This window comes from Pseudochaenichthys georgianus, chromosome 8 (assembly GCF_902827115.2).
Source record: "Pseudochaenichthys georgianus chromosome 8, fPseGeo1.2, whole genome shotgun sequence".
NCBI classification, from domain to species: domain Eukaryota; kingdom Metazoa; phylum Chordata; class Actinopteri; order Perciformes; family Channichthyidae; genus Pseudochaenichthys; species Pseudochaenichthys georgianus.
In genome coordinates this window covers 16,565,908-16,581,018 of record NC_047510.2, presented here as the reverse complement: position 1 = coordinate 16,581,018, position 15,111 = coordinate 16,565,908, and the positions used below count along the sequence as shown (strand labels likewise).

Below are 15,111 nucleotides of genomic sequence, written 5' to 3'. Positions count from 1 at the left end.
CCTTGGAATTGGAGTGATGTAGAAGTATAAAGTAACATTTATCTATTTGAATACTGATCGACTTGTGTATCCAGTACAAATATAAAATGCTAAAAATAACAAAAGTATGTTATTGCTAATGTTTTGAGTAGTAGTAGTTTTATTGGTAGTGGTGAATAACTCCCATATGATATTTAATTTAATTTAAAAGTTATGCATGTAAGCTTATTTTTGATTGCACATCACATCGAAACAGTAATTTAATTTCACAAGTGTTGTGCAAGCAATTTATTGTCGAAATTGTTGTTAAAACAATTGTAACAACCAATATACACAATATATAAAAAGTAAATACTCAAACAGGAGGTCAAATTATACTTTTTTTCCTTACACAAACTCAACCTGAAAAGTATTTGAATTTGACAAAAAGAAGCATGACTAAAGAAAAGAGTAACAGAAACAGGTTATTGTTATCTCAAATAAAAGTACAGGATGAAGTCACTGGAGCGTCCCGTCGTTACTCAGAAGCAGATAGTCCTTCAGAGAGCTGGGAATGTGCAGTTCACTGACCGCTGGGAAACACCGGGCTCCGAGGCGCAGGCGTAAAGCCCAGCGACAGAGATGCTGCAGAGAGCGAGGCTGGCCGGTCCGCTGACGCACCAAGTCCAAGAAAGATTTGTGCTCCTGAGGCAGCAAAAAGACAGACAAAAACACTTTAGATCACAGGATGATAAACAAAAGGAGGAAGAGGAGATTAAACGGTTTATTTACCTCATATATCTCCGTGGACAGAGAGTCCATCCACGCACAGCGAGGGATCAATGTGTACGAGTTCAGCATCACCTCCAGAGTGGCAGGAGAGAGGACACACTGCTTCAACATCTGGAGAGAGGAGAAAGGAACTTCAAAACACTATTTAGTAGGGCTGCAAGTACTGATCATTTCCTCATCAAATAATCTGCCAATTAATTTGTAGTTTAATAATTTGGTATATAATGGCTAGGAAAACTTTGAACAGAAATGTCCATCCAAGTTTCTCAAGGTCTGCTTGCTATCTTGCTTCATCCACTATTTTGACATACTTAAACGTTTCTTACTGGAAGTATTCTATTTGATATATCTCCTTTATGGAATCCTTTGATTGGTAGATTTCTGGTGCTACATTTTTTTGGAGTTTGGAATTTCCATTCTGAAAATGTGACTTGACATTGTTCAACCTTCCCCCGCGATTCCCTTTTTTGAAGCTTTCTTGGTAATAACATCATCACATAATGATATATAATAGCATATCTGCTTTGATATAGTATCATTTGTTCATGTATCAGTGTGTTTTTAACCTTTGGTGAGACAGGCTGAGCTCCATGGTTCAGAAGTGACCGTGCTATTGCTTCTGGTTGGTGGCCGGGGTAATCTTCAACCGCCTTAAAGAACAAGCAGAAAATAGTTAATCCCACTACCCAAGCTTAAAAAAAAAAAAAAATCTGATCAATCACTTTCTAAACGTCCTTCCCTCCAGCCCTCTGAGCTACCTGCAGCAGGCAGTCCATCGGTGTGTATCCTGCACAGTTGGCAACATCTGGCCGGGCTCCATGCAGCAGGAGGACGTCCACAATCCTGGGAGTACAGTTGGCGCAGGCGTTGTGCAGGGGGGTGTGCTGCTTCCTGCCTGCAGTTCTGGGATCAGCTCCTGCAGCCAGCAGCTTTTGGACCACTCGTAGATAGCGCCCGGCCTCAGAGGGTCTCTCGGCCCCGGAGCAGGCAGCGTTCAGAGGGGTCTCCCCCTCCTGATTTGTGGCCAACACATCTGCTCCGGTGCTGAGCAGCAGCTCCACGTGCTGCTCCAGGCCTCGCCGGGCGGCCAGGTGCAGGGGCGTGATCCTCGCCCCCCCCAGCCTCACACTGACCTCTGCTCCTCTCTCTATCAGCAGCTCAGCACACCTGGAACAAAAGGCATATCTGGAAAAACATGCAGTCTCCATCTGACATGAGTTAAAGTTTTCTTAAAAGCAGGAATATGGAAGATCTTTTGGTTGAGCCAAATTATTTCAGTCTCAGAGAAGAATGTGCAAATGTGTTTTATTACCAGAACATTTAGGAATCAAAATCAGAATATACTCATCCCACAGAACGGGAATGTACATTGTTACAACATAAGTGAAGATAGAGACGAAAATATTAAACACTATTAGAGGGGCTTTTGTTTTTAATACTATAGTTGAAGAGAGACAATTAACAAGAAACTCAACTAAAGTTAACGAAGTGGTGGGTATGGCCTTCTGCAACTCCAAAGGCATTCAGCTTAATATATATACAACTAAAAAGTAGGACCTCTCCATTATTGAGAGGCTGACAATATCACTTTAGAATCCTGTTAGAATCGGAGGATGTGACAAAAATAAAGAGGGTTTCTCTTTATTTTTGTCACATGCACACAGCACAGCACACACAGTGAAATGTGACCTCTGCATTTAACCCGTACTTGGAGCAGTGGGCAGCTACTGTACAGCGCCCGGTGAACCCACTTTTGATGATTCATCCATTATCAATCATTGCAGATAGGGTAATTGATGAGTGGACTAAGTGTTGCAGCTCTAAAAGTGAGCCTAAAGTACATCATTGATATTAATGAAGAACAAATGGTGAGTTGTGAGCTCCTCTCTCACCTCAGTGACTGTGCGGAGGTGCAGCTCAGGTGGAGAGGAGCGCTGCCGTCTGCTGCCAGCACTTCAGGGTCAGCTCCATGAGAGAGCAGCAGCTGGACGCACAGACCATGGCCGCCCACACAGGCGTCATGGAGGGCCGTGCTCCCCCCAGGGTCAGCGTTCACCTCGGCCCCGCGGAACAGCAGCTCCTCCACACAGCCCGAGTGTCCTCTGCTGGCAGCCAGGCGCAACGCTGAGGTCTGCTTCACCTTGGAGCTCAGCGTCCACATGCCTGACGCAGGCACACAGGGACAGTGTGTGTAAGTCAAGGGTTGCGTTAGGTTGTGTTTTGAGTCAAGTGCTTCTTTCGTTTTTGTGGTCGTTTTCTCTCTATTTGTAGTTGCGTTGTGGTCCTCATGTGTCTCTTTGTAGACCTTCGGATCTTTTTGTAGTCATTTGAAGTTCCTTTGAAAAGTCATTTGTTGTGTCTTTCTTATAATTGTGTCACCTTGCAGTTACTTTGGTTCTCTTAGTGGTCATTATGGTGTCTTTGTAGTCATTTTGAGTACTTTTTTTGTTTGTTTTTGCATCTATTTGTAGTTGTTTTGGTGTCTGTGCAGCTGCTTTAAGCTTCTTTGTAGACATTTGTGTCTCTTTGTTTTGTTTTGTCTCTTTTTATAGTCGTATTGAGTCCCTACAATGACATTTTTAATTTCTTTGTGGTCATTGTCAGTCCCTTCTTGGGCTTTCTATGTGTTCCTTTGAGTGACATTTTGTGGGTAAAGGCCTACATCCTAACCCCTCCATGACTATAAGAAAAAGGTCTTAAATTCCTACCCATCTCTGGAGCCCACACCATGTCGTCATGCACCGTCTCCATCAGGGCGTTGACCATGGCAGCGTCCTTCAGCACCGCATATATTCCTTTCATGTCCCCACACATGAAGGTGTTATGGACGGCCGTGTCTCTGCACCGGACCGGGGCACGAGGGGCCCGGACCTCCTGCAGTTGCCCCTGCCTGGGAGAAAGCCTGGGAGAAAGCCTGGGGGCCCTGGGTAGCGGGGCCCTGGTCATGGCTCTCCTATTGGCCAACGCTCGCCGAGCATCCTCCCACTCCTGAAGCTCCTGCTCCAGCCTCAGGGAGCGCAGCGAGGTAGAAGTGAACGGAAAGGAGTCCTTTGACATGGCACCTGAAATTCAACCTACAAGAAAGTTAACAATGGTAAAAAGAAGACGAGAGACTAATCTGACTTTATGTTTCCTCTCCAAAAATAGACTTGTTCTTTAAAAAAAAAAAAAAACTGCCACAAACTATTGCAAAGTAGCACAACAGAAAATGTAATAAAAACAAACCTTCTCCAGTGATGCACTCATCACTGGAGAAGGTTTGTAGAACAATGTAGAATACAATGTAGAATACTAAATAAACTCTGCATGTTAAGTGTGTTTCGTTTGTTTTTTGGGTGAATTCATACTGTCAACCTTGTTATTTTTTTTTATCATTGAAAGGATCTTATACAATTAGTCTTGTCCTTAGTTATCTTGATTTCTTTAAAATAAATGTTTGGGAGGTTGTATTGTCATTTTATGATACCAATAGTATCATCAGGTATGTGTATATTTTTCCTTTATTGAATTCAAATTAGATTTTATGCTTTTACCTTGTAAGTCCACACATCATACTGTTCAGAGAAAATGTCTGCCTGTACTCACCTTCACTGGAGCTGCAGTGTGGTCCAAGCAAAGGTCAGGTCAAAACTTTCATTATTTAAATCAGTCTTGTGTACCTTTCATGTCAAATATTACAACTCGAAATGATTTTTGCTTAACGGTATCAGTCGCAAGATTGTTGCTCAAACACAACTTCAGCACTAGTTATTATTAGATCAGAATGAAAACTGATACATGTATTAACATAAATGGCCACCAGATGGCAGTATTGATACACACCAAAACAGTCATCTGATCAAAGAACCAAGAAACGTCAAGATGTATAAAACTTGTCACCATTTCACAGTTTTAAACGTTAACATGAATCTAAAATGTTCCTTGTTTATTTCCTGTTGTTGTTTATGCAACAGGTTGTCACTAAGCAATGCAATTCAAGTTAGGTTCAAAATCTAGTATAACAATGTCTGGTTTACAACTTTTTCTTGAGCATGTATAATCACTGTTGAAAAAACACACATGATAAACAGCTTTAATCAGATTTTAAAGTCATAATAAGGATACATCATTGTAATATTATCCATAATATTAAACAATATAGAAGTTAGAGTTATTATATAATATATTAGACTATTTATTTACAGAAAGTTTTTCATATTTTAAGATTCTAAGTAACTACTTTGAGAACGTCAAGTAAGAAAGTTGGAGTGAATCATCTTGCTCTGCTGCAATACTCTTTGGAAAACACATGTACGTCATTACGTCGTGTTTGAACGTGGCGGCGCGATCCCAAGCAGCAGCTCACCTAAAGTTGATTAGCAGCGTTTTCTTGTAAAATTAAAGAATGCAAACAAAACGACATTTTACATTACAACGCAGGTAGTAAATGGCATCCAATCTCTCAGTGAGTTTGGTGTACAGACCGATCAAATACGACTTTAATCGCGATATCTCAGGACTGCGATGGTAAGAGAGCTAAAAAGCAAACTCAAAACAATCTCTGCTAACTAAGCTAACAAATGCTAACGTTTAATGCAAAATAGTTTATGACATTTCTTAATAGGCAATCTTTAGCATCTGGTGATTTAAACCTGCATTTGCTGTGAATACATCAGTACATACATATCAGTGTTTTGTTTCCTGTTACAGACCTGCAAATTAAGTGGCCTGTTCAACATTGGTGAGGACTTTGATGATGAGGTGAGTCCCAGCAACAACACACCTGATGGTACTTAACTATCAGTGAACCGGTCAGATCATTTACCCCAGTCAAATAAATCCTTGAAGATGTTACTTAGTACAGTAAAAAGCATGTAATAATAATAATAATAATAATAATCAGGTAGTAAATAATCAAGTACTAAATTACTTAGGATGCTGGAATCATAACATTGAAAATATGTCGATCCACTCATTTATTAATACCTATCATTAATACAGGAGTCATTTTAGATATACTTGAATGCAATCACATGGTTAGGTAATTTCAATTATTTCAAACCATTTTATGTTTGTTTTTTATTTGTTAAGTAACCAATGTTGACTGTAGTAGTGCTGTAGAAAGTACAACATTCCTGAGGCGATGTACTTTTTATTTAATTTCCTAATAAATGAATGTACAGCTGTAAGAATGAATGTAAGTCTTAATTGCACAAATGAAATGTATGTAAAAATAAGTAGGCTAGTACGAGGGTAAAACATGAAAAAGAGAAAAGTACAGTATTTGAGTAACTGTACTTAATAACAATCCACCACTGAGCATGGGCTGCTCCATTTCTGTTGCTGCTTTCTCACACTGTTAATATAAATGTGTGTGTCCTAGGACCTGCTCGGGACCGACTGGGCTGTCCGCTCAGCGCCTGGATCAGCTGATGTGGCAGCTGCTGTGTCCTCCTGCTCGCTGCGGGCTTCCTCGGTTTCTCACAGAGAGCCGGAGAAAAACTGCATTCAGCAAACTACAGAGAGATCAGCTGCTCTGTGTAACAGCTCGGCATGGAGGGGCAGCACACACATCGCTGCAGGACAAACTGTTGCTCAGGGTTTGAGGCGGCCCTCTTCCTCCTCCTTTTCCTCTGCTCAGACTCATCCTCACACGCTGGATACATCTCAGCCTGCTTTGACACACCACCAGAGTCCTGCCAACACAGCGGGACTGGATGATTTTGATGATTGGGATGTTGACCTGGCAGACCTGGATGAGTGTGACCAGCAGATGGTGCAGTCTGCTGCTCCAGCCCAAGCTGCACCTGCGTTTAATCCTGCAACTTCAGCAAAAACACTGCGACCCCCGACAAGCAGCGGACCTAATCGGACCCAGAGAGACTTGAACGCTGCTCCCCAGGCCCCTGGCTCTTCTAGTAGTTACCTACCTACTCGGATCTGCTCCACTCATGTTCTCAGAACTGCAAACCCCCGCCCCTCTCCCCTGTCAGCGCCTCCTCAGAGTCCAAGTGTTTTCTCTGGCCTTACTGTGTCTTCCCCTGCCCCCAGCCCCATTTCCAGGACACTCAACAGACCCCAGAGACCGTGGGCAACACCAGGACCCTCCCCTCAGGGCCGTGCAATCTTTGAGTCATTCTCCCCAGCGCCCTGTTCCTCACTGAACTCCTCCACTCTCAGCCCTCACCCCCTTCACACACCGGTCCTCACCAACCGCCTGGTGCAGCTGGTCTCAGCCTCCAATAAGCTCCCTCAGAGGAGACCCCGCTCCGAGTCGCACCGGCCCAGGACCCGCCGCTTCCCGGGGCCCGCAGGGTTCCTGCCAGAGCAGGTTAGTGTCATCCTGCAGCAGGCCTGTCAGGATAGTTACGTTATAGACACATCGCAGGATATAAAGACAGGACAATATTATCATCAATGTTATATAATAGTTTTAAAATTACAATAATAAAATGTAAATAATTGAAATTAGTATTAAAGTAATTTTTCTCCACAATCAAAGCAGTTTACCTCTCCTTGCCATCTGGAGTTCCTGTTTGTGTATGCCTCCTCCTTGCAGTGTGTTGATGTTGACTCAAAATAAAGGCAACCGAGCAGTGAAATCACATTTAACCTCACCGTCACCATCAGAAATGCTGCTGCTGCTCAGTGGTTGTCACCAAAGCTCTAATGGATGACTCCTGTCGAGAGCATCTCGTAAGGTGTGTTTCCATCATGGTGCAGCGGAATAATATAATCCTTCTCTCAGCTTCAGGGTCAGAGGCTGGACGACATCGTGGTTTCTGTCCCTCAGACTCCGGCTCACGGTGCTGTGGCCCGGTCACCAAGCCAGGTAATAAAAGCGACGATTGACATAAGACAAAAAAAAGTGGGGTCACTTTCGCCTCAAATTGTAAGAGTTCAGTATAGAAATGAGCAATCAGACCTGGGATGTTTCAGTATTATGGTATGCGCCATAGGCATTATTAATATTTGTTTTCATAAATCTTGTTTTAACTAGATATGTATTTTTATCCTGTAATTGATTACATTTTTATGTTGTTTTGTCTATAAACTTGCACAGAAAAAAGATTAGAGTAGGCAAGTGGGGTAATAACAATTAGAAATAAAAAACTAAAATGACTAAGTGAGGATGTGGCAGCTTCACACGCTGTGTTTCTCGTGTGTTTTATTCCTCATTCGCTCGCTCTTCTGAGGCAGAACAAAAAGGAAACAATGAAAGTGACAAATAATGTACCTGGACAATCTGAAATATATTTGTCCAGTTTCCAGACAAAGAAACATGTGTAATAGCAAATGTGAAGGCGCGACCTCGTTCACACGATTGGCAGAAACACAAGCACACATCCACACATTTGTCAAGATTCAGCCTCCTGGAGACAGAGAGAGGTTTGACCAGCCATCACCAGCGACACGGTGATCTCAAGAGCTGCTGGTCACAGTTGGAAACATAAACCTGATATTTTGAAGCCACGGTTACTGAATGTCTCCGAGTGTCTAAACGGTTTGACTCTGTCTTAAAGGGCTCCAGCTCACAGACTGAAGAAGACGAGTTCAGTGGTGGTCCCTGGGCTGCGATGAAAGCAGAGATGGGATTGGACGAGAGGAACCCCTCGTGCTTCCTGCACTCCTACAGTGTGGTCATGGTTCTCCGAAAGGTGATTAATTTAGTGTCTTTCTTTTTTTTGTTCACCACCTTAACCAAACATTAACTTCTGAGACCTTGCGAACTGAACTCGTTGTGTTTCCTTGATCAAACCAAAACACAGTTGAAGTGTTTCTTTCCCGTTATTATATTAGAACCTTTTTTCATCTACAATGGCCCTAATACAGCCTCGTAAACTACAAGGGAAAAAAGCCATCCCAAAACACTTTCAGTCCATTTAAATAATTAGCTATAAGTGCATCTTTATTCAGGCCAAGTCGGTTTTGTTTGATCTATGTTCCATCATAACAGTGTATCGCTGCTGGAGGTCTCTTGGCATAATCAGGACAAATGGAGTAGCTGTACTAGAGGCTTAGTAATTAGAAACGGAACAATCACTCATCAATCACTCTAATGGAGACTGCTGTTATTCTTCCCTCTCCATGTGTCGATCTCTGTGGAGTAACTCGCCAGTGTTCAGTCATAATACACTGTTGGTTTCTGTTGTTGTCTTTGAAACAGACTCCAGTCACATGCCCAGAGTCACTGAAGGACTCTCCTTCAGGTTAAGCTTTAACATGAACCTCAGCTTGCCCCTGTTTGCATCAATAAACAAATAAACAAACATTCCTCCCAACTTCTGTTGACCGAAGCATCCACAGTAAATCATGTTTGCTAATGTGTAGAGTTTGTTGTTTTCATTTTTGGTGTAAGGCAGTGATCATTTGTCTAAAACGCGTCTTAAAACTAAATAGATAATCTGCAGCGGTGTGCATTTATTTTTATTTCTCAATGGAACCACCAGCTGACCCCATAAATAGAATTTTTGTACCAATTTGTAAATGTATTTTCTCACATTTGTATAGATACATTTATGTAGTCCCATAAAATACTGAAAACAATATTTGAAGTTAATAGGGGGGTGAAATATATAGGTAAATACAGTGTGAGCAGTATGCATGAACAGTAGGAATGTGTGTGTGTTATCAGTGCAAAATCCCCAAATATGAATTTAATTATATTACAAATGAAACAAAGAAGCTCATAATCAATGTAGTTAAGACATTTCATCCAGCTACTGTTTGAGATTTGTGCTTGAAAAATGACTTGAATAAAAAAGGATTTATTTCTGAACACGCTGTTATTTGATTAACCAGCTCGTGTGTGTTGATTGATTTCCTCGTCTTTGTAGGCTGCGCTGAAACGGCTGGCGAAAAACAAAGTTCCCAATATGGCCGTGCTGCTGAAGAGCATCATCCACACACACGCTGATGCCAAGGTTGTGTTTAAAGACCCGACAGGTAGGACACACACACAATGATTCTTACAGAAATAATGACACTGGCTGGTAGTATAAATAAGGGCTGTAATCAAAATGTGGACATTGAAATTGTGTTATGATGTTATAAAATAAGACAACAGACGTTCAACATTCTCTGAAAACCCCAATAGAAGCTTTGACATTTTTAAAATAATGAGACAGAATCAGAAACAGCTTTATTACCAGGTGGGTTTACACGTACGAGGAATTACACTTGGTGTGGTGGTGCATACATAAAAGTAAAACAAAAATTAAAAACACAGATGGAAAACTATTTTAAGAAAACTTTAATATACAAAAGAAATATACAAAAATTCAGCCCTGGTAGAAATAAGTATAAGCTTATAACGTCTGTGTGAATGATAAATAACTGACAGTCGTGTGTTAGGTGCTGGTGAAGCCTCTTTATCATACTTGAATCACACACCGATACATCTGTATACAGCATTCATCATCAGAAGCTGGAAGCCTCCACCCTCTTCCCTTTGCCTCGTCTCCTTCCCTTCTCGTCTCCCCGTTGAGCCTTCACCCTTTTTCATCTGATCCTCCTCTTAAGCTTAGCCGGTTGCCATGGCCTCCACAGAGCGGCTACACGAGGTGTGCTGATTATTAACACTCAGGAACGGTTGTTGTATTCAACACAGGACTTAAGTGCTTATTAGTGATTCAATTGCAGTAGATTGGCAACAGCAGTGGGTGGGTTTTAAGTGCTTGTGACACCAGGAGGGAGCTTTCTGTCAGTGATGTTCCTCCCACCTGCTGAACGCTCTCTCAAGCAGGCAAATAGCTCCAAAGCTGCTGTCAACAAGTATATCAATCTTTTTATATATATATATCTCAATACATTTTGGTGAAGAGTGATTCATATTTAATGAAAACGAATGTTTCCGCATCACACTCGGGTTCTACTGCATCAAATTCAGATGTTCAAAAGGTTTAATGTCATATCATATGCACAACTACGGTGTAGTTATGTAAATAATGAAACACTCGGTCACATGTTCCTAAACAATGCAAATACAAGACACATTAAAACTAAAAGCAAAACAATAAAAATTGTGCAAGCTCAGGCGTCAACTGTTCCTGAGTCAGGTGGTTTTAGTGATGCTGCGGTACCGCCTGTCTGGCAGCAGACGGAACAGTTTGTTGCTAGGGTGATGGGGGTCTTTTATAATCATAATGGTGAGTGTGACCTGTGTTACCTGCATCATGCCCTTTTTAAAGCAAGATTTAGAATGAAGTCGGATAAAGGTGTTGAGTTTCTTAAATAAAGCATATTTGATCATGTTAGTATTGGAGGTCTAACTTGCCCATTTACTTTGGAAATATGGGATGTACAGGAAGTCGACATTTTGGAATGCAAGCTTTCAATGTTTTTAAATTCTCATTTTTTTCTCTTTTTGCACAATATTCCCGGCTGCAGGGGAGATTCAGGGAACGGTTCATCGGCGTCTCCTCGAAGACCGAGTGGAGGAGCTGAAGGTGGGAGCTGTGCTGCTGCTCAAACAGGTGAGACTCACCGCTTCTGTAACGTTTACAATTAAAGTAATGATGAGGAACTGGTTAGGAAACAGTCTCGATGTACTACTGATGCCTTTTATAAGACCTGCATAAGCAAACGAGACAAAGTGAGAAGATTGGCTATTTCTTTAAAGTTATTCTTAATGCTGTTGCACGTGTAACCAAGTCCAATGCGGCAGAATAGGACGCAATTATGCACGTTAACATAAACTCCTCACCTCAGGCTCCAGCAGGTCCTGGCCGGGCTCTGTGCTACTGTTTTTCTTCTTTTCCAGTGGGTTCATCAAAATCAACACAAGTGAAAGTTCCTTGTAGGACCTTTTAACTTAAAGGTCCCCTATTATATGGTTTTTCATCAATATAATAAGTCTCGGATATATACAAACATGTCTCTGAAGTGTTTTGCTCGAAATACCAAACAGATCACCCATTGCAGCACGGCCCATAAACCCCTCTGTTTCAGCCCTGTTTCAAAAGTGCTGATTCTCTGGGGGGGGTGGGGGGTGTGTGTTACCTTGGTTGGTGATTGGCTAATGGTTACACAAGCCAAAACATCGTTATGACATCATAAAGTGGCCAAAATCTGATCAGCTCATCTTCAGACAGGTTTTTATATAAATGGTTCAGGACAAAAAGTGCGTGAAACTTTCAGAATCTCTTTACACAGAGGGGACACATGTTTATGTATAAAAGACATGAAAAAGTGGATTTTGCATAATAGGTGACCTTTAAATGTAAAGTGGTTAACAATCTGACTTGTGGCTGCCTCTGTGGACAGGTGGGTGTGTTTTCCCCTTCCCATCGTAACCATTACCTGAACGTGACGCCCAACAATCTGCTGAGGATCTACGGCCCTAATGGAGTCAGTCTGTCCTCCACTCAGCTCCCCCCGCTCCTCCTGGTGAGCACCCCCGACTGTCAGCTGAAAGCAAAAATATCACAGCCCAACAAATATCAAATCAGAAAAAATCCTTTGAGCTGACAACAAATGTTTTTCCTATCCAGGAGCCGATGTCCCCCGCAGGTCCCCCCCCACCGTCCTCCGGGAGCCCGTGTCTCGGATGCAGCTGGTGTTTGACGAGGACGATGATGAGGGACAAGAAGGGGAAAAATGCTCGGAGAGACGTGAGGATGCGGAAACCCCAAGAGACACTAGAGCCGGCCCCAGCAGAGAGCATGCTGGGAACACAGCAGCACAGGACTCAGGCTGGGATGCAGGTGGGGGCCTCTTATATGTAATAACACTTGTGAGGAGAGAAAGTGATTCATTCTAGTCACATCCTGGGGTTGACAAGTGTAAACTCCAGGAAAATGATGTTTTGATGAGGGAAACTGAAACACCGTCTGGTAACGTTTCGTCACATTAACATTTGATTCGTTGACGTGAACCCAATCTTAACTCCAGCGTGACAAAAGCTTCCGATTGCATTGTTCTTAACGGAAACGGAAGCTAATCAATGTTTTTCAGTTTAATTAATCTGCTTTTTTATTTTCATTATTCAGTCAGCACAACGATATAAAAGTGGAGGCACATGGTAGCAGAGCTGTAATTTGTATTTTCGAAATGACAATGATTAGTCTGATCAGCGGCCAACTCTTTTTTCTTGTAATAATTATAGAAAACACGGAGACCAGCCAAGCTCCTCACGGGAAACTGCGTCATGGATCTGAATGTCTTTGCATCATTCAAAGATCTACCCAGAGTAAAATATTCCAGACAGATACTAAACACGGTTTACTGATACACTCAGTAAATGTTATGAAATTCCGAAAAATGTAGGATGATTGGTTCAGTAGGATGCATGATTAGCCCTAGACAAAGACGGATGCTCACTCACGTAGATTGCTGGCAGTGCTCAGCCATTGTACGCTGCCATTGGGTAGAGCGCGTGAGCTCATAAATGAGAAGCACTACTGTCAAGAGCTTTGAGTAAGATAATGTATATATATTAACTCCAGAGCTTGTCAAAGCCAATATCATTGAACAATTATGAATGTAATTATTCCCAGAATCCACATGTAAACTAACAAAATCCTTCAAAACATTCTATTTAATTCTTATTTCTTGCTATTGAGCTTTTCAAAAAGTTTCACTGCAGTGTTTTTCCGCACAAAAAGGGAGGCACGCACCCAACTCGACCAGGTTCTGTTTATTAAAGAAAATGTAATTATTCTTAAAAATATGAATCACCTCATTGAAATGTAGGGATTTTGTTCACAAACTTTAATATTTTTATGATGTCAAAAGATGTTCAAAGCTTAATTGGATGCCTCAATGGAAGAACCAAATTGAAAAACACCAATATTTGGGGCAACCGTTACTATCAACAAATACCTGAATAGTTAATGCTAGAACCAATCCCAGTGTTTCTATCTCTGTACTCTGATGTCCAATAAGGGCAAACATGCCCAAATAAGTATTTTTAGTTTCCTACAAGTTGAATTTGATTTGAATTACACATTATTTAATCTTCTTATCTTTCTGTTGTGCAGATGATGACCTGGATGAACTCCTGGGAGACTTACCTGAAGACACCTACAGCCTCTGATAACCCATCAGCAAACCTCCTGCACACACCGTCTCCAACGACAGGAGTCTGTTACATTTTCCAGTTTATAAATATCACAGAGAAAAGTTAATTTGTTGATGCTGTCATTTCTCTGCATCACTGGTGATGGATTTGTTATAAGACAAACAGCTGGCACTCGAAGCCAACACATGCTCATTAATCACTTGCAAAAGCTCCTGAAATCAGCTGTTTGTTTTCAACTTCACGTCTTATATTCTCACAAAGAATAATTCTGAGATTGTCTGCGTTGGTGTATTTTGGCTGATACTCTTTCATTGTTATCTATTGTTGCACTTTAATTAAGTGACCTTGCAATAAAGGAACCTATCTACAAAGCATTGATTTGGTAATCCTGCAAAAAGAACCCAAAGAGAGGCTTTTCTGTCAACCTGCGCTCCATTTTCAGTTGGGATTTTCCGAAGCTTGCAATGGAGTAGATACACTGTGACCCATCTTGTGTGCCATGCTTTTAGAGGTGCATCACAGCCACATGAGGATTGCTTGATTAAAAAAAGGTTTACCAGGCCCTGTCTGTAGAGAGCCAGAGCATCAGAGTCAATCAATCAAATCAATCAATCAATGTTTATTTATATAGCCCAATATCACAAATGTTACATTTGTCTCAGTGGACTTCACAGTGTGTACAGAATATCAGTATGACAATACGACACCCTCTGTCCTTAGACCCTCACATCGTACAAGGAAAAACTTCAGAAGAAAACCCACAGTTTAAAGGGAAAAATGGGAGAAACCTCAGGGAGAGCAACAGAGGAGGGATCCCTCTCCCAGGACGGACAGACGTGCAATAGATGCCGTGTGTAAATTGAAAAGATAATACATTGGCAACATAGGTAGTCCAAATGTTTGGAAATGCATGTGTGTAATAGGAAGATGAATCCACGAGGATATCCATCCAGGACCTATGATCCAGGACCACAGCCACGACTCAAGATCCAGGACACAGGATCATCCATGACTCCGGATCCCGGCGTATATAGACACCAAAAAGAAAGACATTTGGGGAAGCTGGGTTAATCGGAACATGAGAGTACACAGGTATAGACAGAGAGAAGGAAGAAGTAAGATGTCCCCCGACAACTAAGCCTATATCAGCAAAACTAGGGGCTGAATCTAATCAGCCCTAACTATAAGCTTTATCAAAAAGGAAGGTCTTAAGCGCACTCTTAAAAACGGATAGGCTGTCTGCCGCCCGAACACAAACTGGAAGCTGATTCCACAAATGTGGAGCTTGATAAGAAAAGGCTCTGGCTCCCATTGTACTTTTAGAGATTCTCGGAACAACCAACAACCCTGCATTCTTGGAA

At 41.8% G+C, this 15,111-nt stretch overlaps 2 protein-coding genes across 3 annotated transcripts; one reads left to right on the top strand and one right to left on the bottom strand.

Moving 5' to 3' along the window:
- Positions 1 to 5: 5 nt before the first annotated feature.
- asb16 (ankyrin repeat and SOCS box containing 16) lies at positions 6 to 4,475 on the bottom strand. 2 transcript variants are annotated; one of them, XM_034089220.2, is made up of 7 exons: positions 4,336 to 4,475; positions 3,459 to 3,812; positions 2,643 to 2,913; positions 1,509 to 1,917; positions 1,317 to 1,400; positions 751 to 861; positions 6 to 663 (listed from the first exon to the last, which is right to left on the bottom strand). In XM_034089220.2, the coding sequence occupies exons 2-7, from the start codon at positions 3,805 to 3,807 to the stop codon at positions 478 to 480; spliced, it is 1,410 nt and encodes a 469-aa protein (XP_033945111.1). In that variant the 5' UTR covers positions 3,808 to 3,812; positions 4,336 to 4,475; the 3' UTR covers positions 6 to 477. The 2 variants fall into 2 exon arrangements, with proteins under 2 accessions (XP_033945111.1, XP_033945110.1); XM_034089219.2 differs by having other exon boundaries at positions 7 to 663; positions 3,459 to 3,824.
- Positions 4,476 to 5,063: 588 nt separating this feature from the next.
- Positions 5,064 to 14,121, top strand: hrob (homologous recombination factor with OB-fold). The gene is made up of 10 exons (XM_034089218.2): positions 5,064 to 5,256; positions 5,440 to 5,490; positions 6,113 to 7,060; positions 7,478 to 7,561; positions 8,253 to 8,387; positions 9,567 to 9,675; positions 11,119 to 11,204; positions 11,995 to 12,117; positions 12,222 to 12,434; positions 13,710 to 14,121. Exons 1-10 carry the CDS (start codon positions 5,254 to 5,256, stop codon positions 13,854 to 13,856), a joined length of 1,899 nt encoding a protein of 632 aa, XP_033945109.2. The 5' UTR covers positions 5,064 to 5,253; the 3' UTR covers positions 13,857 to 14,121.
- Positions 14,122 to 15,111: the final 990 nt, after the last annotated feature.